Here is a 27114-nt window from a genome sequence, read left to right on the forward strand (position 1 = left end):
TAAGTCTGGGTTCCTGCGCTTTAGTAGTGTATAAAGTAGTTTAGAAACCTACCAAAGGCAGATGACCTCAGACCTTGTATATTCCAGGATGAGATCGTTCTCCCTCTCTGTCTCTCTCCAGGTGCTTAGAGGAAGTGAGAGCGCCTTGCCTCTCTCTAGTGGCTGTTTTTGGGTGGTGCGTGTGAAGAGGACCACTGACTAGTGAGAGGGGAGGAGCGATTTATATTTGCCACATAGCAAGAACAATTTTCCGCGCAGTGCGCACACAGTGAAAATACCAATATTAATCCGGTACATTTTTTTTCTCAATTTTTCATTACTTATTAGGGTACAACAACACCCATAGGCTATCATTCAGGCACCGATGGAATAAGGACTGTAAACCCGCTTCTTATCCTAGGACCTGTATTTTTTTATTATGGATCATAATTAACTGGCATTTATAAAATATGATTTTGTGCGTGACTTTTCATCTGAATTGATACCCAGGCCACCCCCACTTCTGCGTAAAACAAATAAATAAAGGCACAGCAGATCCACATGCGCGTCGTGGTGCGTCGCTTGTTTTGGACTCGAGTCATATTATTATTAAAATGAAATGATCGCTTCCAAAGTCTACAGTTGATTCGACACTAGAACATCACAACCCAGAAGCACGTAACCGGGCCACGACAAAGATTACTATAGTCTATAGGCGAGACTGTTCTCTCTGGGCCTATTTTTGTCTAGGCTGAATAAACGTTCAAATGAGAAGGACAGATTTACATATATAAATGAATTCTCTACTAGACTAGTCTATATGTAGCAGAGAGTGAATAAAGCGCGGATTGCTAGAAATAGGTTTAATACCGGCGTTTTACCGGGGTTGTTGATATCTCAACGGCCGGTTGCGCGCTGCTTTATATCCTGTTTCAGTTTCTTGACTGCTGACGTGACACCTGGAGAAGACTCTCGTTGTTTCCGTGATTGACCGGAGGAAGGCTGTGTAGTCAGGATGGACTGGGCTGGCCCGGTGGAAAAGGTTTTTCTATTGTGTTGGCGGAAGGCGGACCGGTGTTGACCGTTCCTTGGGAGTGTGTATCCCGTTAAAGGAAGGTGGGAGGAAAGCAGCAGCTGGCTAAACACCGAACCGTCCAGGAAAAAACACTCCAACTGGATTTTCTGTCTGAACAGAGACGGAGACACTCACCACAGAGAGAGAGAGCTGGACTAAAACGAAATAATTTTCGGACCTAATGATTAACTAGTCTTTTGTTAAACCCCTAACTTTGTTAACAGTTCCAGTCCTTTAGTGGCTTTGCCGCTCGCCTTCTCCCCAGCTAACCATGGCCCACGTCGGGAATGGACCTGGGAATAACGCCGACGACGAGGTGAGGAAGAGGAGGGAATGTGACATGGGTTATGATACTCTGATAATGATGATAATGATGTATGTTAAACTACGGCCGTGTTCTCGCCTGCATTTCTCTTGGTTCTCATTATTGTTCAAGACGGAAGTAGGCTACAAAAGGTTATTTATTTTGTTGACTAGTTGTGTAACCTAATTTTAATAATAATAATATTGCATTTAATTTGTAAAGCGCATTTCTCACACCCAAAGCGTTTATTTGGACACGGGCTATCCTATTACACCGTGTTGCATAGTGTGTTGCATAGTTACCTCGCGGGAGATTACGTTATATGACCGTAACGGTTGCTGTGGACATGTCCTGGAAGTAAATTATCTAGTTAGAAAATAAATAGTCTATTGTATCAGAGTTACAATTAAGTTTACACCCTTCATTAAGTTATCACAATAGACTACTGTTTCTTACAGACAGACTACTTCCTTACCGCTCTGTCCTTGACATTCTGTGTGTCTGTCTTGGGCCTAATAGATAAGTCAGTTATAGAACAAATTCTTATTTACAATGACGGACAAACCCGGGCGACACTGGGCCAATTGTGCGACGCCCTATGGGACTCCCAATCACGGACGGTTGTGATACAGCCTGGATTCGAACCAGGGTGTCTGGTAGCGACGCCTGCTAGCACTGAGATGCAGCGCCACTCGGGAGCCCCGATAAGTCGCCTACATAATTGCATGTATTAAATGCATGTTTGTCCTGCAGCCAGTAGCAGTAAAAACTGCAGATCGCTTAAATATCCCGGTAGAGCCTTTGTGACGTGGCTCACGTTTTTCAACAGGCAGACAGGCAGGCAGACAGGCAGGCAGGCAGACAGACAGGCAGGCAGACAGACAGACAGGCAGGCAGGCAGGCAGGCAGGCAGGCAGACAGACAGACAGGCAGACAGACAGACAGACAGGCAGACAGACAGGCAGGCAGACAGGCAGGCAGACAGACAGACAGGCAGACAGGCAGACAGGCAGGCAGACAGGCAGACAGGCAGACAGACAGGCAGGCAGACAGACAGACAGACAGACCAGACCAGACCAGACCAGACCAGATGGCTGGACTGTGAGACTAAATGCCCCGTAGCAGTGGGTTATTTTGGGAAGTTCCAGGCAGTTCTGAAGTCACTTGGCTCTATAAGTTAAGTTCTGAACTCGCTACATTTTATTTTATTTTTTAATTTATTTCACCTTTATTTAACCAGGTAGGCTAGTTGAGAACAAGTTCTCATTTACAACTGCGACCTGGCCAAGATAAAGCAAAGCAGTTCGACAACATACAACAACACAGAGTTACACATGTAATAAACAAACATACAGTCAATAATACAGTAGATAAATAAGTCTATATACAATGTGAGCAAATGAGGTGAGATAAGGGAGGTAAAGGCAAAAAGGCCATGGTGGCAAAGTAAATACAATATAGCAAGTAAAACACTGGAATGGTAGATTTGTAGTGGAAGAAAGTGCAAAGTAGATAATGGGGTGCAAAGGAGCAAAATAAATACAGTATGGGAAGAGGTAGTCAGTCATCAGTAGTCAGTCATCAGTAGTCAGTCATCAGTAGTCAGTCATCAGTAGTCAGTCATCAGTAGTCAGTCATCAGTAGTCAGTCATCAGTAGTCAGTCATCAGTAGTCAGTCATCAGTAGTCAGTCATCAGTAGTCAGTCATTAGTAGTCAGTCATCAGTAGTCAGTCATCAGTAGTCAGTCATTAGTAGTCAGTCATCAGTAGTCAGTCATCAGTAGTCAGTCATCAGTAGTCAGTCATCAGTAGTCAGTAGTCAGTCATTAGTAGTCAGTCATTAGTAGTCAGTAGTCAGTCATCAGTAGTCAGTCATTAGTAGTCAGTCATCAGTAGTCAGTCATCAGTAGTCAGTCATCAGTAGTCAGTCATTAGTAGTCAGTCATCAGTAGTCAGTCATCAGTAGTCAGTCATCAGTAGTCAGTCATCAGTAGTCAGTCATTAGTAGTCAGTCATTTGTAGTCAGTCATTAGTAGTCAGTCATTAGTAGTCAGTCATCAGTAGTCAGTCGTCAGTTGTCAGTAGTCAGTCATCAGTAGTTAGTAGTCAGTAGTCAGTCATCAGTAGTTAGTAGTCAGTCATAAGTAGTCAGTCATTAGTAGTCAGTAGTCAGTCATCAGTAGTCAGTCATTAGTAGTCAGTCATCAGTAGTCAGTCATCAGTAGTCAGTAGTCAGTCATTAGTAGTCAGTCATTAGTAGTCAGTAGTCAGTCATCAGTAGTCAGTCATTAGTAGTCAGTCATCAGTAGTCAGTCATCAGTAGTCAGTCATTAGTAGTCAGTCATCAGTAGTCAGTCATCAGTAGTCAGTCATCAGTAGTCAGTCATCAGTAGTCAGTCATTAGTAGTCAGTCATTTGTAGTCAGTCATTTGTAGTCAGTCATTAGTAGTCAGTCATTAGTAGTCAGTCATCAGTAGTCAGTCGTCAGTTGTCAGTAGTCAGTCATCAGTAGTTAGTAGTCAGTAGTCAGTCATCAGTAGTTAGTAGTCAGTCATAAGTAGTCAGTAGTCAGTCATCAGTCATCAGTAGTCAGGCATCAGTAGTCAGTTGTCAGTAGTCAGTCAGTAGTCAGTCATCAGTAGTCAGTCATCAGTAGTTAGTAGTCAGTCATCAATAGTTAGTTAGTAGTCAGTCATCAGTAGTCAGTCATCAGTAGTCAGTCGTCAGTAGTCAGTCGTCAGTAGTCAGTCATCAGTAGTCAGTAGTCAGTAGTTAGTAGTCAGTCATCAGTAGTCAGTAGTCAGTCATCAGTAGTCAGTCATCAGTAGTCAGTCATCAGTAGTCAGTCATCAGTAGTTAGTAGTCAGTCATCAGTAGTCAGTCATCAGTAGTTAGTAGTCAGTCATCAGTAGTCAGTCATCAGTAGTCATTAGTAGTCAGTCATTAGTAGTCAGTCATCAGTAGTTAGTCAGTCATCAGTAGTTAGTCAGTCATCAGTAGTTAGTCATCAGTAGTTAGTCAGTCATCAGTAGTTAGTCGGTCATCAGTAGTTAGTGGTCGGTCATCAGTAGTTAGTAGTCAGTCGTCAGTAGTCGGTCATCAGTAGTCAGTAGTCGGTCATCAGTAGTCAGTAGTCGGTCATCAGTAGTTAGTAGTCAGTCATCAGTAGTCAGTCATCAGTAGTCAGTCATCAGTATGTTATTGACACACTCATTGGTGGACATAAAGTGATAGTGACAGACTGATAAGTTAGGCGCCATTTGAATAGGGACTGGAAACACAAACACACTGTACTTTGGACTTTGTACACACACACACACACACACACACACACACACACACACACACACACACACACAGACACACACACCACTAGCCTCCAGCGTCAATCCTCATCAATTAGTTAGGAGTGTTCCATTACCTGTGGTGGAACAAATCAGCTGGTGTGTGTGTCTCTGCTGTGGTGTGTGTGTGTGTCTCTGCTGTGGTGTGTGTGTGTGTCTCTGCTGTGGTGTGTGTGTGTGTGTGTCTCTGCTGTGGTGTGTGTGTGTGTGTCTCTGCTGTGGTGTGTGTGTGTGTGTGTGTCTCTGCTGTGGTGTGTGTGTCTCTGCTGTGGTGTGTGTGTCTCTGCTGTGGTGTGTGTGTGTGTGTCTCTGCTGTGGTGTGTGTGTGTGTGTGTCTCTGCTGTGGTGTGTGTGTGTGTGTGTCTCTGCTGTGGTGTGTGTGTGTGTGTCTCTGCTGTGGTGTGTGTGTGTGTGTCTCTGCTGTGGTGTGTGTGTGTGTGTCTCTGCTGTGGTGTGTGTGTGTGTGTCTCTGCTGTGGTGTGTGTGTGTGTGTGTCTCTGCTGTGGTGTGTGTGTGTGTGTGTCTCTGCTGTGGTGTGTGTGTGTGTGTGTCTCTGCTGTGGTGTGTGTGTGTGTGTGTCTCTGCTGTGGTGTGTGTGTGTGTGTGTGTCTCGTGCTTGGTGTGTGTGTGTGTCTCTGCTGTGGTGTGTGTGTGTGTGTGTGTCTCTGCTGTTGGGTGTGGTGTGTGTGTGTGTCTCTGCTGTGGTGTGTGTGTGTGTGTCTCTGCTGTGGTGTGTGTGTGTGTGTCTCTGCTGTGGTGTGTGTGTGTGTCTCTGCTGTGGTGTGTGTGTGTGTCTCTGCTGTGGGTGTGTGTGTGTGTGTCTCTGCTGTGGTGTGTGTGTGTGTCTCTGCTGTGGTGTGTGTGTGTGTGTCTCTGCTGTGGTGTGTGTGTGTGTGTGTGTGTGTCTGCTGTGGTGTGTGTGTGTGTGTCTCTGCTGTGGTGTGTGTGTGTGTGTCTGCTGTGGTGTGTGTGTGTGTGTGTGTGTGTGTCTGCTGTGGTGTGTGTGTGTGTCTGCTGTGGTGTGTGTGTGTGTGTCTGCTGTGGTGTGTGTGTGTGTGTCTCTGCTGTGGTGTGTGTGTGTGTGTCTCTGCTGTGGTGTGTGTGTGTGTGTGTGTGTGTCTGCTGTGGTGTGTGTGTGTGTGTCTCTGCTGTGGTGTGTGTGTGTGTGTCTCTGCTGTGGTGTGTGTGTGTGTGTGTGTCTCTGCTGTGGTGTGTGTGTGTGTGTGTGTCTCTGCTGTGGTGTGTGTGTGTGTGTGTGTGTCTGCTGTGGTGTGTGTCTGCTGTGGTGTGTGTGTGTGTGTGTCTGCTGTGGTGTGTGTGTGTGTCTGCTGTGGTGTGTGTGTGTGTGTGTCTGCTGTGGTGTGTGTGTCTGCTGTGGTGTGTGTGTATTCTGTGTGTGTGTGTGTGTGTGTGTGTATGTGTATTCTGTGTGTGTGTGTGTGTGTAATGCTGAGAGAATGTCCTTGTGACACATCATCATCTGTTAATGCTGAACTGACAGAATAGACGTCAACCTTGAGATGTGTGAGAGAGAGAAATGGGGGATATTGTGTATTGGACAGCACCAAAATTAATCTAATCTATTACACCTTTATTTAACCAGGTAGGCCAGTTGAGAACAAGTTCTCATTTACAACTGCGACCTGGCCAAGATAAAGCAAAGCAGTGTGACATAAACAACAACACAGTGTTACACATGGAATAATCAAACATACATTCAATAATACAATAGAAAAGTCTATATACAGTGTGTGCAAATGAGGTAAGATAAGGGAGGTAAGGAATTGGCTTTGGGGGTGGCCAGTGAAATATACCTGCTGGAGATCGTGGGTGCTGATATGGTGACCAGTGAGCTGAGTTAAGGTGGGGCTTTATCAAAGACTTTTATAGATGACCTGGAGCCAGTGGGTTTGGCAACAAATATGAAGCGAGGGCCAGCCAACAAGAGCATACAGGTCACAGTGGTGGGTGGTATATGGGGCTTTGGTGACAGAACGGATGGCACTGTGATAGAATACATCCAATCTGTTGAGTAGAGTGTTGGAGGCTATTTTGTAAATGACATCACCGAAGTCAAGGATCGGTAGGATGGCCAGTTTTACGAGGGTATGTTTGGCAGCATGAGTGACGGATGCTTTGTTATGAAATAGGAAACCGATTCTAGATTTAATTTTGGATTGGAGATGCTTAATGTGAGTCTGGAAGGAGAGTTTACAGTCTAACAAGACACCTTGGTATTTGTAGTTGTCCACATATTCTAAGTCAGAACCGTCCAGAGTAGTGATGCTGGACGGGCGGGCAGGTGCAGGCAGCGATCGGTTGAAGAGCATGCATTTAGTTTTACTTGCGTTTAGTTTTACTAGCGTTTAAGAGCAGTTGGAGACCACGGAAGGAGAGGTGCGTAGAGGTGGATCAGAAAATCACCAGCAGCAAGAGCGACATCATTGATGTACACAGAGAAAAGAGTCGGCCCGAGAATTGAACCCTGTGGCACCCCCATAGAGACTGCCAGAGGTCCGAACAACAGGCCCTCCGATTTGACACATTGAACTCTATCAGAGAAGTAGTTGATGAACCAGGCGAGACAGTCATTTGAGAAACCAAGGCTGTTGAGTCTGCCGATAAGAATGTGTGACTGACAGTCAAAAGCCTTGGCCAGGTCGATGAATACAGCTGCACAGTATTGTATTTTATTGATGGCGGTTATGATATCGTTTAGGACCTTGAGCGTGGCTGAGGTGCACCCATGACCAGCTCGGAAACCAGATTGCATAGCAGAGAAGGTACGGTGGGATTCCAAATGGTCGGTGATCTGTTTGTTAACTTGGCTTTCGAAGATTTTAGAAAGGCAGGGTAGAATAGATATAGGTCTGTAAGAGCTTGGGTCTAGAGTGTCTCCCCCTTTGAAGAGGGGGATGACCGCGGTAGCTTTCCAATCTTTGGGGATCTCAGACGACACGAAAGAGAGATGGAACAGGCTAGTAATAGGGGATGCAACAATTGCGGCGGATAATTTTAGAAAGAGGGTCCAGATTGTCTAGCCCAGCTGATTTGTAGGGGTCCAGATTTTGCAGCTCTTTCAGAACATCAGCTATCTGGATTTGGGTGAAGGAGAAATGGGGGAGGATTTGCCAAGTTGCTGTGGGGGGTGGAAAGCATGGCCAGCTGTAGAAAAATGCTTATTGAAATTCTCAATTATAGTGGATTTATCGGTGGTGACAGTGTTTCCTATCCTCAGAGCAGTGGGCAGCTGGGAGGAGGTGCTCTTGTTCTCCATGGACTTTACAGTGTCCCAGAACTTTTTGGAGTTTGTGCTACAGGATGCTAATTTCTGTTTGAAAAAGCTAGCCTTTGCTTTCCTAACTGCCTGTGTATATTAGTTCCTAACTTCCCTGAAAAGTTGCATATCGCGGGGGCTATTCGATGCTAATGCAGTACGCCACAGGATGTTTTTGTGCTGGTCAAGGGCAGTCAGGTCTGGAGTGAACCAAGGGCTAAATCTGTTCCTGGTTCTACATTTTTTGAATGGGACATGCTTATTTAAGATGGTGAGAAAAGCACTTTTAAAGAATAACCAGGCATCCTCTACTGTCGGGATGAGGTCAATGTCATTCCAGGATACCCCGGACAAGGCGATTAGAAAGGCCCGCTCGCCGAAGTGTTTTAGGGAGCGTTTGACAGTGATGAGGGGTGGTCGTTTGACCTCAGACCCATTACGGATGCAGGCAATGAGGCAGTGATTGCTGAGATCCCGGTTGAAGACAAAAGGGGTCCAGGCCAATTGGCAAAATCGGTATTGTAGCCGAAGGAGTGGCTGATGGACCTCTTCAGCTAGCCGGGAGATGGGCCTAGCACAGGCTTGCTCCAGGCTAATTGGTGCTTGTTTCGGGACAGAGACGTTAGCCAGGAGGTAGCCACTCGGATAGCAACTAGCTAGCTGCGATGATCCAGGTGAAAAGGTTCAGAGCTTGCGGTAGGAATCCAGACATGTGGAGAAAAGGCAATCCGGTATGCTCTGGGTTGAATCGCGCTGTGCAGACTGGCAGGAGTTGACCGGGCTAAAGGTTAGCTGATGGCTAGCTGACTACTAGCTAGTAGCTAGTTAGCTGGCTAGCTTCTGTTGGGGGTTCCGGTTCTAAAGTATAGAAAATAGCAGATCCGTACCACATTGGGTAGGTTGCAGGAGAATATGTTAAAATTGAGGTTAAAAAAATATGATGATAGAGGCATTTAGTAGCCCAAAGGCCGTGTTATCATGGGCAGCGTCATTGAGAACTTCCACCATTTTAATGTAGTCAACTGGGTGTGACTTCCAACTTCATTGGCTGATCCCTCCTGGTGGACCCTATCGGACTCATGTCTAATTGGGTCATCAGGAGGGATCAGCCAATTGTGAAAAAGAAAATGTACTACTTCTGAATGGCGCTGCCCATGCTGTCACAGACGATATAATGATTAGTCTATCTCTATGGATTAGCGTAACTGATGCTTCACCGTCATTAAGACCTTTAGCTAAAAACTCGCTAGCAAACTAGCTCTTGTATTTTGATTCAAATGGAGGAGATGGTGTTTGGTGTTGGCAGGCATGTTGAAGTTTTGAGGATCTTCTCCAGTGGTTTTAGCTTCAAGGCAGACTGATGTACAGTGCAGTTTCTACAGTGGTTTTAGCTTCACGACAGACTGAGTCTTCCTCCTGCTGAAACTACCCTGCCCTCATACTGATTACTGAAGCCATGAATAAACTACCCTCACCTCTCTACTGTCCTGTAATTTACCCTCCTCTCCTCTCTACTGTGATTTACCCTCCTCTCTACTGTAATTTACCCTCCTCTCCTCTCCTCTCTGCTGTAATTTACCCTCCTCTCTGCTGTGATTTACCCTCCTCTCCTCTCTGCTGTAATTTACCCTCCTCTCCTCTCTGCTGTAATTTACCCTCCTCTCCTCTCCTCTCTGCTGTAATTTACCCTCCTCTCCTCTCCTCTCTGCTGTAATTTACCCTCCTCTCCTCTCTACTGTGATTTACCCTCCTCTCCTCTCTGCTGTGATTTACCCTCCTCTCCTCTCTACTGTGATTTACCCTCCTCTCCTCTCTACTGTAATTTACCCTCCTCTCTACTGTGATTTACCCTCCTCTCTACTGTGATTTACCCTCCTCTCCTCTCTACTGTGATTTACCCTCCTCTCCTCTCTACTGTAATTTACCCTCCTCTCCTCTCTACTGTAATTTACCCTCCTCTCCTCTCTACTGTAATTTACCCTCCTCTCCTCTCTACTGTGATTTACCCTCATCTCCTCTCTACTGTGATTTACCCTCATCTCCTCTCTACTGTGATTTACCCTCCTCTCTACTGTGATTTACCCTCCTCTCTACTGTGATTTACCCTCCTCTCCTCTCTGCTGTGATTTACCCTCCTCTCCTCTCTACTGTAATTTACCCTCCTCTCTACTGTGATTTACCCTCCTCTCTACTGTGATTTACCCTCCTCTCCTCTCTACTGTGATTTACCCTCCTCTCCTCTCTACTGTGATTTACCCTCCTCTCCTCTCTACTGTGATTTACCCCCCTCTCCTCTCTACTGTGATTTACCCTCCTCTCCTCTCTACTGTAATTTACCCTCCTCTCCTCTCTACTGTAATTTACCCTCCTCTCCTCTCTACTGTAATTTACCCTCCTCTCCTCTCTACTGTAATTTACCCTCCTCTCCTCTCTACTGTGATTTACCCTCCTCTCCTCTCTACTGTGATTTACCCTCCTCTCCTCTCTACTCTGATTTACCCTCCTCTCCTCTCTACTCTGATTTACCCTCCTCTCTACTCTGATTTACCCTCCTCTCCTCTCCTCTCTACTGTGATTTACCCTCCTCTCCTCTCTACTCTACTGTGATTTACCCTCCTCTCCTCTCTACTCTACTGTGATTTACCCTCCTCTCCTCTCTACTGTGATTTACCCTCCTCTCCTCTCTACTGTGATTTACCCTCCTCTCCTCTCTACTGTGATTTACCCTCCTCTCCTCTCTACTGTGATTTACCCTCCTCTCCTCTCTACTGTGATTTACCCTCCTCTCCTCTCTACTGTGATTTACCCTCCTCTCCTCTCTACTGTGATTTACCCTCCTCTCCTCTCTACTGTGATTTACCCTCCTCTCCTCTCTACTGTGATTTACCCTCCTCTCCTCTCTACTGTGATTTACCCTCCTCTCCTCTCTACTGTGATTTACCCTCCTCTCCTCTCTACTGTAATTTACCCTCCTCTCCTCTCTACTGTGATTTACCCTCCTCTCCTCTCTGCTGTGATTTACCCTCCTCTCCTCTCTGCTGTGATTTACCCTCCTCTCCTCTCTACTGTGATTTACCCTCCTCTCCTCTCTACTGTGATTTACCCTCCTCTCCTCTCTACTGTGATTTACCCTCCTCTCCTCTCTACTGTGATTTACCCTCCTCACCTCTCTGCTGTGATTTACCCTCCTCTCCTCTCTACTGTAATTTACCCTCCTCTCCTCTCTACTGTAATTTACCCCCCTCTCCTCTCTACTGTAATTTACCCCCCTCTCCTCTCTACTGTAATTTACCCTCCTCTCCTCTCTACTGTAATTTACCTTTCTCACCTCTCTGCTGTATACACACACCAGTCCCCTCCTATTTAACCTGCGGTAGGCTCAGCTGTTGTAATCTAGTTATACTGATCCTGATCCTCAGTCATACCATTAAACCTAGAGCCCACTGTTAGGAGGGTGTTATTGAGGACACGTGTGTGTGTGTGTGTGTGTTGGACAGGGAGACAATGTGTTCACTGTTAAAAGCTGTCTGTTTTAACAGGCCTGGGTGATGTCGTTGTGTAGAAACCATCGATCTGCTCTAGACAGTAAAACATTGCCTCGGGGGACGGGGGACCGAGTGCTCTCTCTCTCTCTCTGTGTGTGTGTGGGCTGTTGTCACGATTATATGTAAGTGACTATCACGCTGTTATTAGCTTGCAACCTCTCAGAGCAGGACAGGGGTTGGAGACTGGATGGGAGAGAGTAGGGAGCTGTCTTAGGTGAACCAACTGTGTGTGAGAGAGAATGCCAAAGGGCTTTATTGGCATGGGAACAGGTTTACATTGCCAAGTGAAGAAACAAAACAACAAAGACATTAAAGTGATATTGGGAGAAACACACACACACTTGTGTGTGTGTGTAATGTTTACATTGCCAAAGCAACTGAAATGGATTATAAACAAAATTGAAATAAACAAAACGTTTACAGTAAACATTACACTCACAAAAGTTCCAAAAGAATAAAGACATTTCAAATGTCATTATGTTTGTATACAGTGTTGTACATCTACACCACGACTTGCCTAGTTACATAAAGGGATATAAGTAATTATGTGCAAATAGTTCAAGTACAAAAGGGAAAATAAATATGGGTTGTATTTACAATGGTGTTTGTTCTTCACTGGTTGACCTTTTCTTGTGGCGACAGGTCACACATCTTGCTGCTGTGATGGAACACTGTGGTATTTCACCCAGTAGATATGGGAGTTTATCAAGGTTGGATCTGTTTTAGTGTAATCTGAGGGGAATATGTGTCTCTTAAATGGTCATACATTTGGCAGGAAGTTAGTGGTATTTCCATAGTTTCCACCTCATTTTGTGGGCAGTGTTGCATATAGCCTGTCTTCTCTTGAGAGCCAGGTCTGCCTACGGTGGCCTTTCTCAATAGCAAGGCTATGATCACTGAGTCTGTACATAGTCAAAGCTTTCCTTAAGTTAAATGTAAGTTTGGGTCAGTCACAGTGGTCAGGTATTCTCCCACTGTGTTCTCTCTCAACATCACAGGCCTTTTTGGGTTGGAGGGTTTTATATTTTGTCCTGTATTTCATTCAGTGTAATTGGAGAATCCAGTGGGTTCTGATAGTCTTTAATGATTGACTCTAAGATTTGTATTTGATCATGTACATGTGTATGTTTTTGCTGTTTGTTCTTTGTTATAGAGCCAAAAATATTGTAGAAGTGGTTTACCCAGACATCTCTGTTTTGGATAGATAATTATTTGTGCTGTTGTTTGTTTAGTGTTTTCCAATTTTCCCAGAAGTGGTTAGATTCTATGGATTCTTCGTTTACATTGAGCTGATTTCTGACGTGCTGTTCCTTCTTTTTCCGTAGTGTATTTCTGTATTGTTTTAGTGATTCACCATAGTGAAGGTGTAGACTGGGGGGGAAGGGGGTGTAGCTGTTGGTGCTGTGGCTGGGGTGGTCCTCTATGGTCCTCTATGGTCTGGGTGGGTGGTCCTCTATGGTCCTCTATGGTCTGGGTGGGTGGTCCTCTATGGTCCTCTATGGTCTGGGTGGGTGGTCCTCTATGGTCTGGGTGGGTGGTCCTCTATGGTCCTCTATGGTCTGGGTGGGTGGTCCTCTATGGTCCTCTATGGTCTGGGTGGGTGGTCCTCTATGGTCTGGGTGGATGGTCCTCTATGGTCCTCTATGGTCTGGGTGGGTGGTCCTCTATGGTCCTCTATGGTCTGGGTGGGTGGTCCTCTATGGTCTGGGTGGATGGTCCTCTATGGTCTGGGTGGGTGGTCCTCTATGGTCTGGGTGGGTGGTCCTCTATGGTCTGGGTGGGTGGTCCTCTATGATCCTCTATGGTCTGGGTGGATGGTCCTCTATGGTCTGGGTGGATGGTCCTCTATGGTCTGGGTGGGTGGTCCTCTATGGTCCTCTATGGTCTGGGTGGGTGGTCCTCTATGGTCCTCTATGGTCTGGGTGGGTGGTCCTCTATGGTCCTCTATGGTCTGGGTGGATGGTCCTCTATGGTCCTCTATGGTCTGGGTGGGTGGTCCTCTATGGTCTGGGTGGGTGGTCCTCTCTGGTCTGGGTGGGTGGTCCTCTATGGTCCTCTATGGTCTGGGTGGGTGGTCCTCTATGGTCCTATATGGTCTGGGTGGATGGTCCTCTATGGTCTAGGTGGGGTGGTCCTCTATGGTCCTCTATGATCCCCTATGGTCTGGGTGGTCTGAGCAGGGTGTCCGTTGCTCTGTTTCCCCTGTGTGAGGTGCTGGGGCTACTGTTGAGGGTGACGTCCTTCAGGGTCCTGGCAGGGTTGTGACTGCTGCCTTGTAGAGGTGGACCTGGTCGTAAAGGCTGTTCAAGTCCAGGGTGGAGTGGTGGGTTTTGGTCAGGGTCTGGTGTGGACTGTTCTGCTGTGATGTCAAGGCTATGGTCAGGGTCTGGTGTGGACTGTTCTGCTGTGATGTCAAGGCTATTGTCAGGGTCTGGTGTGGACTGTTCTGCTGTGATGTCGAGACTTTTGTCGGGAGCTGAGGCGAGCTGTTCTGCTGGCTTCTCTGTGGTGGTGGCCACCTCTCTAGTGGGTTGTTCTCTGTCACACGCCATCCCCCTCACCCTCTCCTCCATCCCCCTCACCCTCTCCTCCATCGCCCTCACCCTCTCCTCCATCCCCCTCACCCTCTCCTCCATTCCCCTCACCCTCTCCTCCAGCAGTCTGATCCTCTCCTCTAGTGCTCTGTTCTTCTCCTGCTCTTTCTCCTGTTGATGTTGTCTCACTACAGTCCAGAGTGCAGACATGTCTCTCTCCACCTCCAGCTCTCCAGGTCTGGTTAAGGGGGTGTTGTTGTGCTGGACTGTTGTCTGGGTCTGGTTAAGGGGGTGTTGTTGTGCTGGACTGTTGTCTGGTTAAGGGGGTGTTGTTGTGCTGGACTGTTGTCTGGGTCTGTGCTGACAGGAATGTAATCACCTGCTGTTCCAGCTCCACCTGTCTTAACTCCAGCTGGGTGAATTTATCCTTCATTTAAGTGAGGGAGTAGTACTCTGTACTGGGAGGTTGACTTTCCGCTTGGGGGTTATATAATGAAGAGGTCTGGGGGTTATATAATGAAGAGGTCTGTGGGGTTATATAATGAAGAGGTCTGGGGGTTATATAATGAAGAGGTCTGGGGGTTATATAATGAAGAGGTCTGGGGGTTATATAATGAAGAGGTCTGGGGGTTATATAATGAAGAGGTCTGAGGGGTTATATAATGAAGAGGTCTGGGGGGTTATATAATGAAGAGGTCTGGGGGTTATATAATGAAGAGGTCTGGGGGTTATATAATGAAGAGGTCTGGGGGTTATATAATGAAGAGGTCTGGGGGGTTATATAATGAAGAGGTCTGGGGGGTTATATAATGAAGAGGTCTGGGGGGTTATATAATGAAGAGGTCTGGGGGGTTATATAATGAAGAGGTCTGGGGGGTTATATAATGAAGAGGTCTGGGGGGTTATATAATGAAGAGGTCTGGGGGTTATATAATGAAGAGGTCTGGGGGGTTATATAATGAAGAGGTCTGGGGGGTATATAATGAAGAGGTCTGGGGGGTTATATAATGAAGAGGTCTGGGGGTTAGGTAATGAAGAGGTCTGGGGGTTAGGTAATGAAGAGGTCTGGGGGTTAGGTAATGAAGAGGTCTGGGGGTTATATAATGAAGAGGTCTGGGGGTTATATAATGAAGAGGTCTGGGGGTTATATAATGAAGAGGTCTGGGGGTTATATAATGAAGAGGTCTGGGGGTTATATAATGAAGAGGTCTGGGGGTTATATAATGAAGAGGTCTGGGGGTTATATAATGAAGAGGTCTGGGGGGTTATATAATGAAGAGGTCTGGGGGGGTTATATGATGAAGAGGTCTGGGGGGGTTATATGATGAAGAGGTCTGGGGGGGTTATATGATGAAGAGGTCTGGGGGGGTTATATAATGAAGAGGTCTGGGGGTTATATAATGAAGAGGGTCTGGGGGTTATATAATGAAGAGGTCTGGGGGTTGCTGGTCTGGGGGTTATATAATGAAGAGGTCTGGGGGGTATATAATGAAGAGGTCTGGGGGGGTTATATAATGAAGAGGTCTGGGGGGTTATATAATGAAGAGGTCTGGGGGGGTTATATAATGAGAGGTCTGGGGGGTTATATAATGGAGAGGTCTGGGGGTTATATAATGAAGAGGTCTGGGGGTTATATAATGAAGAGGTCTGGGGGGTTATATAATGAAGAGGTCTGGGGGGTTATATAATGAAGAGGTCTGGGGGGTTATATAATGAAGAGGTCTGGGGGGGTTATATGATGAAGAGGTCTGGGGGGGTTATATGATGAAGAGGTCTGGGGGGGTTATATAATGAAGAGGTCTGGGGGGTTATATAATGAAGAGGTCTGGGGGGTTATATAATGAAGAGGTCTGGGGGGTTATATAATGAAGAGGTCTGGGGGGGTTATATGATGAAGAGGTCTGGGGGGGTTATATGATGAAGAGGTCTGGGGGGGTTATATGATGAAGAGGTCTGGGGGGGTTATATAATGAAGAGGTCTGGGGGGTTATATAATGAAGAGGTCTGGGGGTTATATAATGAAGAGGTCTGGGGGTTGCTGGTCTGGGGGGTTATATAATGAAGAGGTCTGGGGGGTATATAATGAAGAGGTCTGGGGGGGTTATATAATGAAGAGGTCTGGGGGGTTATATAATGAAGAGGTCTGGGGGGTTATATAATGAAGGTCTGGGGGGTTATATAATGGAGAGGTCTGGGGGTTATATAATGAAGAGGTCTGGGGGTTATATAATGAAGAGGTCTGGGGGGTTATATAATGAAGAGGTCTGGGGGGTTATATAATGAAGAGGTCTGGGGGGTTATATAATGAAGAGGTCTGGGGGGGTTATATGATGAAGAGGTCTGGGGGGGTTATATGATGAAGAGGTCTGGGGGGGTTATATAATGAAGAGGTCTGGGGGGTTATATAATGAAGAGGTCTGGGGGTTATATAATGAAGAGGTCTGGGGGTTGCTGGTCTGGGGGGTTATATAATGAAGAGGTCTGGGGGGTATATAATGAAGAGGTCTGGGGGGGTTATATAATGAAGAGGTCTGGGGGGTTATATAATGAAGAGGTCTGGGGGGGTTATATAATGAAGGTCTGGGGGGTTATATAATGAAGAGGTCTGGGGGTTATATAATGAAGAGGTCTGGGGGGGTTATATAATGAAGGTCTGGGGGGTTATATAATGGAGAGGTCTGGGGGTTATATAATGAAGAGGTCTGGGGGTTATATAATGAAGAGGTCTGGGGGTTATATAATGAAGAGGTCTGGGGGTTATATAATGAAGAGGTCTGGGGGTTATATAATGAAGAGGTCTGGGGGTTATATAATGAAGAGGTCTGGTGATGCTTGTCTGTAGGGTTGTTTTAATGAAGAGGTCTGGTCTGACACGATCGGGGTGAGGGCGTCTTCACCAAGAGAAAGCTTCTCCTGCTGTGCTCCCACTTTGATTAGGTGAACGTCCAGCTGAAACTGTTTGGCGTTGCCCTGTACCATTACTGTTCCAGACTTGAACAGGTTGACATTGGCTGACTCAGAGTCCTCGTTGTCTAACATGCTGAGTTTCCACCCATCGCTAACACCCTCACCTCCTAACAGAGGGGTAGTGTGTTTAATATAGCACTGTGCCATGCCAGAGGATGGTCTGGGTGGAAAATAAAGTTGCTTATGCTCCCATTTAAAAAAAATAATAGTCAGCAAAAAGTGTCTCTTGATTTTCAAAAAGCAGCCTACTTTTTGTACTCTTTTCGTTTCTTCTAATTTTTTACATCCACGGGGTACTGTTTTATAATGACCTCTGAACAGAGGGAGGGAGCTTCAAAGGCTTCTGCGTTTGGATGGGGGAGGCTGTGAAACTCTCCTGCCGTTGTTGCGCTCCAGGACTTCGACACGTCTCACTTCACACCTCAGTGCTAATTGAAGTTGCACCCGGATCTGTTCTGTCCTAGCAAGCTTGGTAGCCTTAACGCAGCACTCAGTCCTTATAAAGTAATATAGATTACTGTGATGTATTTTTCTTCCTTGGCTTTAAAAGTAGCTTCAGACTAAACATGACTCACTTAGTTCCAGGTTGGATGATCATTTCAGGTTTCTGTTGTTTGTTTGCCAGATCATTTGCTGTAAATCTTGGAAATAAGAATCTTTGGTAGTAGGAATCCTTCCAGGTAGTTTTGTCCAAAATCAGGTTGTAGGTTTGGAGTTTTGATTTAGAGTGAAGGTTATGTTGTGGAGGGTAGTATCCTGTATATGTCCTTGTGGAAAAATCCAAGTTTATCTAACTCTGAAGCTATCTTTTTGTAAAAACATGCTGAAAATGTGGGAGCTCATCTCTCTTTCTAGTCTCTGTCTCTGTGTGTGTTCCAGTCATGAAGCAGGTTCTGCACCTGTATCACATGCTGTCACTGCTCCAGCTGGCACCATACTGTCTGCTATCACTGCTCCAGCTGGCACCATACTGTCTGCTATCACTGCTCCAGCTGGCACCATACTGTCTGCTATCACTGTTCCAGCTGGCACCATACTGTCTGCTATCACTGTTCCAGCTGGTACCATACTGTCTGCTGTCACTGCTCCAGCTGGCACCATACTGTCTGCTATCACTGCTCCAGCTGGCACCGTACTGTCTGCTGTCACTGTTCCAGCTGGCACCGTACTGTCTGCTATCACTGCTCCAGCTGGCACCATACTGTCTGCTGTCACTGCTCCAGCTGGCACCATACTGTCTGCTATCACTGCTCCAGCTGGCACCATACTGTCTGCTATCACTGCTCCAGCTGGCACCATACTGTCTGCTTTCACTGTTCCAGCTGGCACCATACTGTCTGCTATCACTGCTCCAGCTGGCACCATACTGTCTGCTATCACTGCTCCAGCTGGCACCATACTGTCTGCTACCACTGCTCCAGCTGGCACCATACTGTCTGCTACCACTGCTCCAGCTGGCACCATACTGTCTGCTCTCACTGTTCCAGCTGGCACCATACTGTCTGCTGTCACTGCTCCAGCTGGCACCATACTGTCTGCTGTCACTGCTCCAGCTGGCACCATACTGTCTGCTATCACTGCTCCAGCTGGCACCATACTGTCTGCTATCACTGCTCCAGCTGGCACCATACTGTCTGCTGTCACTGTTCCAGCTGGCACCATACTGTCTGCTATCACTGCTCCAGCTGGCACCATACTGTCTGCTATCACTGCTCCAGCTGGCACCATACTGTCTGCTATCACTGTTCCAGCTGGCACCATACTGTCTGCTGTCACTGTTCCAGCTGGCACCATACTGTCTGCTGTCACTGCTCCAGCTGGCACCATACTGTCTGCTATCACTGCTCCAGCTGGCACCATACTGTCTGCTATCACTGCTCCAGCTGGCACCATACTGTCTGCTATCACTGTTCCAGCTGGCACCGTACTGTCTGCTGTCACTGCTCCAGCTGGCACCGTACTGTCTGCTGTCACTGCTCCAGCTGGCACCGTACTGTCTGCTGTCACTGCTCCAGCTGGCACCGTACTGTCTGCTGTCACTGTTCCAGCTGGCACCGTACTGTCTGCTATCACTGCTCCAGCTGGCACCGTACTGTCTGCTGTCACTGCTCCAGCTGGCACCATACTGTCTGCTATCACTGCTCAAGCTGGCACCATACTGTCTGTGTTTCTGTGGGTGTAATGTAACTTGTCTGTTTTTGTGTTTTGCAGGATTGTTTTGAAGATGCCTACGACCGGATACCCGTGTAAGTATTTTAGAGGGCTTGAAGTTCCACACACACACCACTGTTCAGTCACCAACCTCTTGTTCCTGACGAAAACTAATGACGTTAACGAGACGAGACGCCCTAAAAAACACTAATGACGTTAACGAGACGCCCTAAAAAAACACAAATGACGTTAACGAGACGCCCTAAAAAAAACCACGAATGACGTTTTATTTAAGTTGTGAGACTAATGGACATTTTAATTTGACATGAAACTCCTTTTCATCTGTTTTTGTCCAATCAGAAGTATGCATTGCTTAGCAGAATATTTAATGCAATCCTCTCATTGGTCGATAACATCTTTCAGTTGCGCAGGCTGCTTGAGCTGAGCCAGCTCCCGGGCGCTCGCTTCAATCACTCGTCTCTGTTTTTGAACTCACACTTCAGTTGTAACTCAATTAGAAACGATGTCTTTGATAATCTATGCTTTCATATCGACAAGTTTTACTGTGATCACACCAGAAGCTCTATTTTAGTGTTCAGGGCTCTAAATTAACGCTTTTCATTGGTAGCACTGGTGCTCCTAACTTAGAATTTAGCAGCACCAGGCAGAATTTAGGAGCACCAGGCAGAATTTAGGAGCACCAGGCAGAATTTAGGAGCACCAGGCAGAATTTAGGAGCACCAGGCAGAATTTAGGAGCACCAGGCAGAATTTAGGAGCACCATGCAGAATTTAGGAGCACCAGGCAGAATTTAGGAGCACCAGACCAAATTTAGGAGCACTAGGAAAAATATATAGATTTTTTATTTTTTTTGTTACTGCAAATGACTGTCCTATCGTTGTTAATTGTCATCCTTGATGATGTAGAACACATCACTAGAGAGTGGGCAAGACATTCAAAAAATAATTGTATTTAAAAGTGCAACAGCAAACATACACTGAGTGTACAAAACATTAAGAACACCTGCTCTTTCCATGACATACTGTAGACTGACCAGGTGAATCCAGGTGAAAGCTATGATCCCTAATTGAAGTCACTTGTTAAATCCACTTCAATCAGTGTAGATGAAGGGGAGGAGACCGGTTAAAGAAGGATTGAGACAACTGAGACATGGATTGTGTATGTGTGCCATTCAGAGGGTGAATGGGCAAGACACAATATTTAAGTGCCTTTTGAATGGGGTATGGTAGTAGGTGCCGGGTGCACCGGTTCGTGTCAAGAACTGAAACGCTGCTGGGTTTTTCGCACGCGCAACTAAATAGTTGTAACGGGGTGAGTGACTGGTTGCCGGGAAGTCAGGCGCAGGAGAGCAGAGATGGGTGATAACAGGAGAACTTTAATATATACCCTGGCCCAAAGGCACAGGCGAGGCAGCACAAAGCACAACCACGGTAACATGAACCGGACTAAACAAAACAAACAAACCTAGGTTTGAAACAAACCTAGCGCAAGCTAGCCTGTAGCGTAACACCCAACACAAAGAACAATTCCATACAAAGACATGGGGGAAACAGAGGGTAATATACATTTTAGTCTGATGAGGGAATGTGAACTAGGTGTCGTGTCTTTGGCTATGCCGGATTAAGTGATATGACATGCTAACTTATAAAATGATTTCTCTGTAATTAATATTACCTGATTAAGCTAATCATGTAAATGTAATTAACTAGAAAGTTGGGGCACCATGAAAGAGTGTTTATAGAGCTGTTATCTTCCGAATAAACTCTTAAAATACTTAGTAATATTTTACATCGATAGCAGTCAATATTAACCCTTATCTTATTTTCAGTCTCATCATGAAAGTTGTAAATTCTTGGTTATCTTCACGAACCCTGGCTAACAAGTTGAATCAGCAATACAAAATTGGGTTTAATTATTTATTTACTAAATACCTAACTAATCACACAGAATTACAAATACACAGAATACCAATGATGTCATACAGAAAACGTCCCGGTGGACGGAACCTGGTTACACAAAGGAAAGGGGGTTGGGCTTGAATGAAAGAGCGGGAAGATTTAGGAACAAAGAAACAGCAGCTATGCTATCGTAAATACATTATCTTATGCATTCTAAATTACCGCCCATTTGGAAAAGGAAAATGCAATAAATATTTACTCTGAGCTGCGCTTCGGTAGATTGGTCGTAGATGCTGGCCGGGTTGGCCAACAGATCTTCCTGTAGTGGAAGAATGTCAATGGTGGTAAATTGGATACGTGGTGGTATCTTCGTCTGGTTGTTAGACTGGATCCGTCGTCCGTCCTTTCCTAGCCCACGTTAGCAGCGGCAGCTACTAACTCAACGGCTAGGAAGTATCACTTCTGTAGTGAATAAGCTCAAAGTTCATACCAGTTCATACCATAGCTCACGCCGAGGTTGGCTTAGTTCTGTCCTTGATATGGTTTAGTTAACATGTGTGTCCTTCTAACGTAGAGGCTGCAGACCTCCCGTACTGGAACTACTGGTTATCTTTTCGTCAAAGGCTTATATAGTGGAGAGGGGGGAAGGAGGTGTTTCATCGTTTATAACCCCTGTCTCTTCACAGGGTTGGCCCACTGATCGAGCAGGGCACTTTCTTTATGAAAACCCAATTCTCTCATTTGGAAGCTAAAATTACATTTAATCTCCTAACAAACAATTTCAATATCAAACATTTCAATTGCATAACAATTCCATGTGACTCTGATAACTAGAGGGTGTATACTTTCTCAGGTACAGTTTATGTCGTCCTGTCATCAATCATAATGTCTCAGATAACAATGAACTGACATACATGCTCATTACGTTATCAAGCATATTTCCAACTGGTTTTATTATCAAAATATGGTTCCTTTCCCCATTTGTTTGATGTTCCCAGACTCTCTATATTTAACACAGGCTATTCCAGTCCTTCAGTAGGGTCAGAGAGAGAGGGGAAGGGAGAAGGTATTTATGGGGGGGTCATAAACCTTACCCACAGGCCAACGTCATGACATAGGTGTGTGGGAAAACAAGACAAAACAAATGGAAAATGAAAGGTGGAGCGGCGATGGCTAGAAGGCCGGTGACGTCGACCGCCGAACGCCGCCCGAACAAGGAGAGGGACCGACTTCGGTGGAAGTCGTGACAATAGTAGGAAGGTGTTCTTAATGTTTTGTACACTCAGTGTGTATATATGTTGGTGATTTTAAAACATGCTCTTTTAAATACAACACAAACACAATTCATTACTGCATTCAGCTAACAGATGATGCTAATAGTACCGTAGCAACCAGGCAACACGCTAACGATCAACTGATACTTGGTTCGTCTCCTCTCACTATAACTAATACGTGTATTTGATCTAGAATCTAGCTAGCTAATAAATCAGTTTGCTTTTAGGGTTTATGGGAAGGGAAAGTAAGATCCCAAGGATCTTGGATTACACTATCCCTATTCCAGATAGTGTCCTCGACGGTGTCGATAATGTTTGGGCAGGACACCTCGTTTCCATATGTCAGCTTGATCCTCGACGGTGCCGATAATGTTTGGGCAGGACACCTCGTTTTCATGTCAGGTTGATTTGTAATTCTTTCTTTTTTTTCTGGGTGAGTAACATGGGTCTGAATTTGGTAAAAGCCTTCTCCTATTTGGCCTTAAGGTAAACGGTGTTACATTTAAGCTCCTATCTCAGTTAGCTCTGCTCCTATCTCAGTTCTGTTCAACTTTCAGTGCACATTTACTGTGAACACTGAGGCTGCACCCGCTTTAAGTTACAATTTCAGACAGTGGTCAAGTAGGCTACTCTGGCAATTTGATCATAATGTAGGCCTACCAGAGTAGCCTACCATCAAAAACAATGGAGAAAATGCATCCCATAACATTTTAACACGGAAATAGCTTTTTTATCATTCAACCTACAGTAGCAGCCTGTAGGTGTGGTGTTCAATGCAGGACTACATTCCATGAGACTTTAAAAAAACATGCAGGACTTGACATTAACCTGTTTCTCCACTTGTCCTTCAGACAAGGAGGTAACTGAACATGTTGTTGTTGTTTGGTGCAAGAAACCACTTTACAAAATAAAATGTATCATTATTCCCATAACATTATTACAGAGAATCAGATAAATTATGCTACCTTCTGCCTATTGGCTATTTAGCTTATTCAAGCCTGTCTCAAAATACAACACTGCCCCTTTAAGACAAAAAAAACAACCTCTTTACCCGATTAGCTTTTCAAAGATATCTAGAAATGTACACGTTTTGTGCTCTTGTAGGAATCAATCACTCCCCTATTTCTGACTACATTATCTATAACTGGGCTAATAATTCACTAACTAGCAAAAGGATATGAACAAAATGTGTACACATTTATATGCAGCTTTCGCTTTGATCTCAAAACAAGGTCCTCTACTCACGACCGCTAAACAGTCCAGTTCAAAGCAAATGGCACAGATCCAATAATGGCAATGCATTCCTACTGCATTTCTGAACAGGGAAAAAAAAAAATCTCTAGAAAGTTGAGCTAAGTTCAATCTCGTGCTTCGCTCTGGGGGTTGATATTCCTTCCGTGGAGCCGCATGGCAGTCTTGTAGCTACTGCGTACACAGTTTAGAGATCACATTGCTTGTCCTGGCACTTGATGTGCTTTTGGCTTAAGTCATACAATGGCTCGTGTATTTAGGTTGCTGGACCCAGTAACCTGCTGCTATTTCTCCACACTTTCGAAAGCACTCGCAGAATATTGTGCTGCTAGTTTTTTTCCTGGCTTCTGATTTTAGTTTAATTTTAAAATTTGTAATATTATAATTGGTTATGATTTGTATGCGATGTATCAGCCTGTCTTGTTTGAGCAGTGAAGAGAAGAGTCCGTCGAAATATTGTTATGTATTTCGTTCTTCTTTTTTGGGGAGTCGCACAGAAACTTTTTTAGTCGCACTTTAGACCTGTTATTCATCTCATCTGTGTTGTCGCTCTCTAACGGGGGAAAACAAACTAATTCTGGCATTGTTGGACAGCTCAGATTCTTCCCTTTTCAAGGAAATCACTGTTATTTACCCCCCTCACGTTTATGGTGAAATAAATACATTGCTGAGGTGTAGTCACACAAGCTCAAGTACACAGTAAAAATATGATTAAAATATGATTTAAAAAAAAAAAGATTAGATTAAAAAAAAGATTAAAATATGATTACAATATGAAAATATAATTAAAATATGAAATGTTTGATACATTTCCTATGAAACAAAATTGTATGAATAAGGCTTGAAATGACATGTTTTCTAAATATAGTATAATCAAATTTATAAAATGACTAAAGATTTCACCTTCCTTATAACTGTAAAATACATATTTGTTATGTTTAGTGTTAGAGAAAACGTGGCTATTTTCTAAAGGTCTCTTGATCAAAATGTCTGCCCCCGTCGCTGTGGACGTCACACAGAGCTCTAGCTTGGCTTCCTGGACTCATTAGGAACTCGCCTTTCATCTCATATTAATCTTGTCCATCTTTGACAAACAGAAAGTGTTTTTTTTTTGTTAAAAAATCTATGAATTATTTTAGATTTGATTTTAAAGCCGACTATCAAAAAGAATCTCTGAATGTGCTATAGTGATGTAACAACTCTCTCTTGCTGCGCTACGACGTAATGATGACAGGCATGTGCTCTGTCAGTGGCTGTGTCGTACGGTTCAGCCAAGAGTTGATGGACAGTCAGAAGAGAGAATGAAATTGAAGGAGGGATTATCCTAGCTTCACGTGGTGTCAGATTTCACACAAGTGGAAGAGATATACTACTGTATCCGTGACGATCAGGGCTGTCGCTCAACGCAAGAGAAGATGTTGGTTGGAGCTACTACCAGAACCACTCAGGTCCCCTAAACAGGGGACTTTACCTTAGGCTTGAGCAGTATACCGTATATATAACGTATACCGTGGTTGTCACGTCCTGACCAGTAATAGGGGTTATTTGTTATTGTAGTTCGGTCAGGATGTGGCAGAGGATATTTGTTTTATGTGGTTCGGGGTGGTGGTTTGTTTAGTAGGGTATTTGATTTATGTATTCCGGGGGGTTTTGGGCACTGTTCTATGTTAGTGTATTTCTATGTTCTGTCTAGTCTTTTGCATTTCTATGTTTTGTTAATTGGGGTTGGACTCTCAATTGGAGGCAGGTGTTTTCTAGTTGCCTCTGATTGAGAGTCCTATATATAGGTATGTGTTTGTTTAGTACTTGTTGGGAGATTATGCTGTGTATAGCTTTGTGCCTTACCAGCCTGTGATTAGTCTTTGTGTTTTCTTTGTGTTTATTTTGGTTCTCCTTCTTGTCCGTTTATAATAAAGAAGATGAGTGCACATTTCCCCACTGCATTTTGGTCTAAATCCGACGACAACCGTTACCGTGGTATTCTGGAAATACCCACAGGATGTTTTTTCAATACTGTCAATATTGAAACTATTTTTAAAATAATAATAATTATACATCTGAATATTTGTTGTTACTTTTTAAGTAAATACTTGCAGTCAGCTTGTGCTAGCTATCTATAGATAGCATAGCTAGGCTATATGCTAACTATTAAGTTAATGAGCTAAAACGTGCTAAACGTGCTAAATGCAGTTGTCCATTTTGGTTTGCTAATTCAGTAGCTAGTTAGCTAACAAGCGGAGTGGTTAGCTTCTTGCTAAATCTCTTGGTAACAGCAGAGAATCCCCTCCTGGATCAAAAGCCTTGCTGTCCAATATTTACTTTGTAGCAAACTGTGAGTAGCATTTTTGAGTTACTCGTAAAACTTTATGAGCTGGGATGTCTGTCCTGAAATGAGTTTAGGTCAGAGACTGTATAAAATGTTCACAATGCGCTTGTTAGCATTCTTTATGGGATTGTACATATACTTGTTGACATTGCTAACCCTCGCATAACAGAGCCTGTAAAGGTTAGAAAATAGCAGCCCTTGTGTTCAGGGCCGGTAATCCCGAATATCCTGGTATGACAATATGGATACCGCCCAAGCCTACTTTACATCTAAAAGATGTTTAACCTGTAGCCAAGGCTTTATAGCCTATATGGTTAATAATGGCTGCCATTGGTTACAACCTGTCAGAATATCAATGTTTCCAGCTAAGGTATACGAGGGGATAGTAGGCCTAGTTGGACAACGCTATCTGTACACATGATGGAAGTTAAAGGTAAATATTAATTATTTAATGGAAAAATGCACTATTATGATGACTGACTAAAACTAGAAAAACATCCAGAGTTTTAATCGACTAATACAACTAGTACACTAGTACACATATATATATATATACACACTACTCCCACTATACTATATATATACACACTACTCCCACTATAATATATATATATATATACACACACTACCCCACTATACTATATATACACACTGCCCCCACTATACTATATATACACACTACCCCACTATACTATATATACACACTACCCCCACTATACTATATATACACACTACCCCCACTATACTATATATACACACTACCCCCACTATACTGTATATACACACTACCCCCACTATACTGTATATACACACTACCCCCACTATACTGTATATACACACTACCCCCACTATACTATATATATACACACTACCCCCACTATACTATATATATACACTACCCCCACTATACTATATATACAAAAGTATGTGGACGGCCCTTCAAATGAGTGGATTGGGCTATTTCAGCCCCACCCGTTGCTGACAGGTGTATAAAATCGAGCCACAGCCATGCAATCTCCATAGACAAACATTGGCAGTAGAATGGCCTTACTGAAGATCTCAGTGACTTTCAACGTGGCACCGTCTTAGTATGACACCGTTCCAACAAGTCAGTCTGCCTTGCTAGAGCTGCCCCCCCGGTCAACTGTAAGTGCTGTTACCACACAAG

General features: G+C 44.7%; 1 protein-coding gene across 1 annotated transcript in view; it reads left to right on the forward strand.

The window, feature by feature from the left end:
- Positions 1 to 184: 184 nt before the first annotated feature.
- Positions 185 to 27114, forward strand: part of ttc39b (tetratricopeptide repeat domain 39B) — a gene marked incomplete in the record, with an annotated part of 55591 nt that continues 28661 nt past the window's right edge. Inside the window, 2 exon segments of the mRNA XM_029754668.1 lie at positions 185 to 1370; positions 19237 to 19271. Of these exon segments, the coding sequence (XP_029610528.1) occupies positions 1326 to 1370; positions 19237 to 19271 (80 nt within the window).

This window comes from Salmo trutta, chromosome 5 (assembly GCF_901001165.1).
Source record: "Salmo trutta chromosome 5, fSalTru1.1, whole genome shotgun sequence".
NCBI classification, from domain to species: domain Eukaryota; kingdom Metazoa; phylum Chordata; class Actinopteri; order Salmoniformes; family Salmonidae; genus Salmo; species Salmo trutta.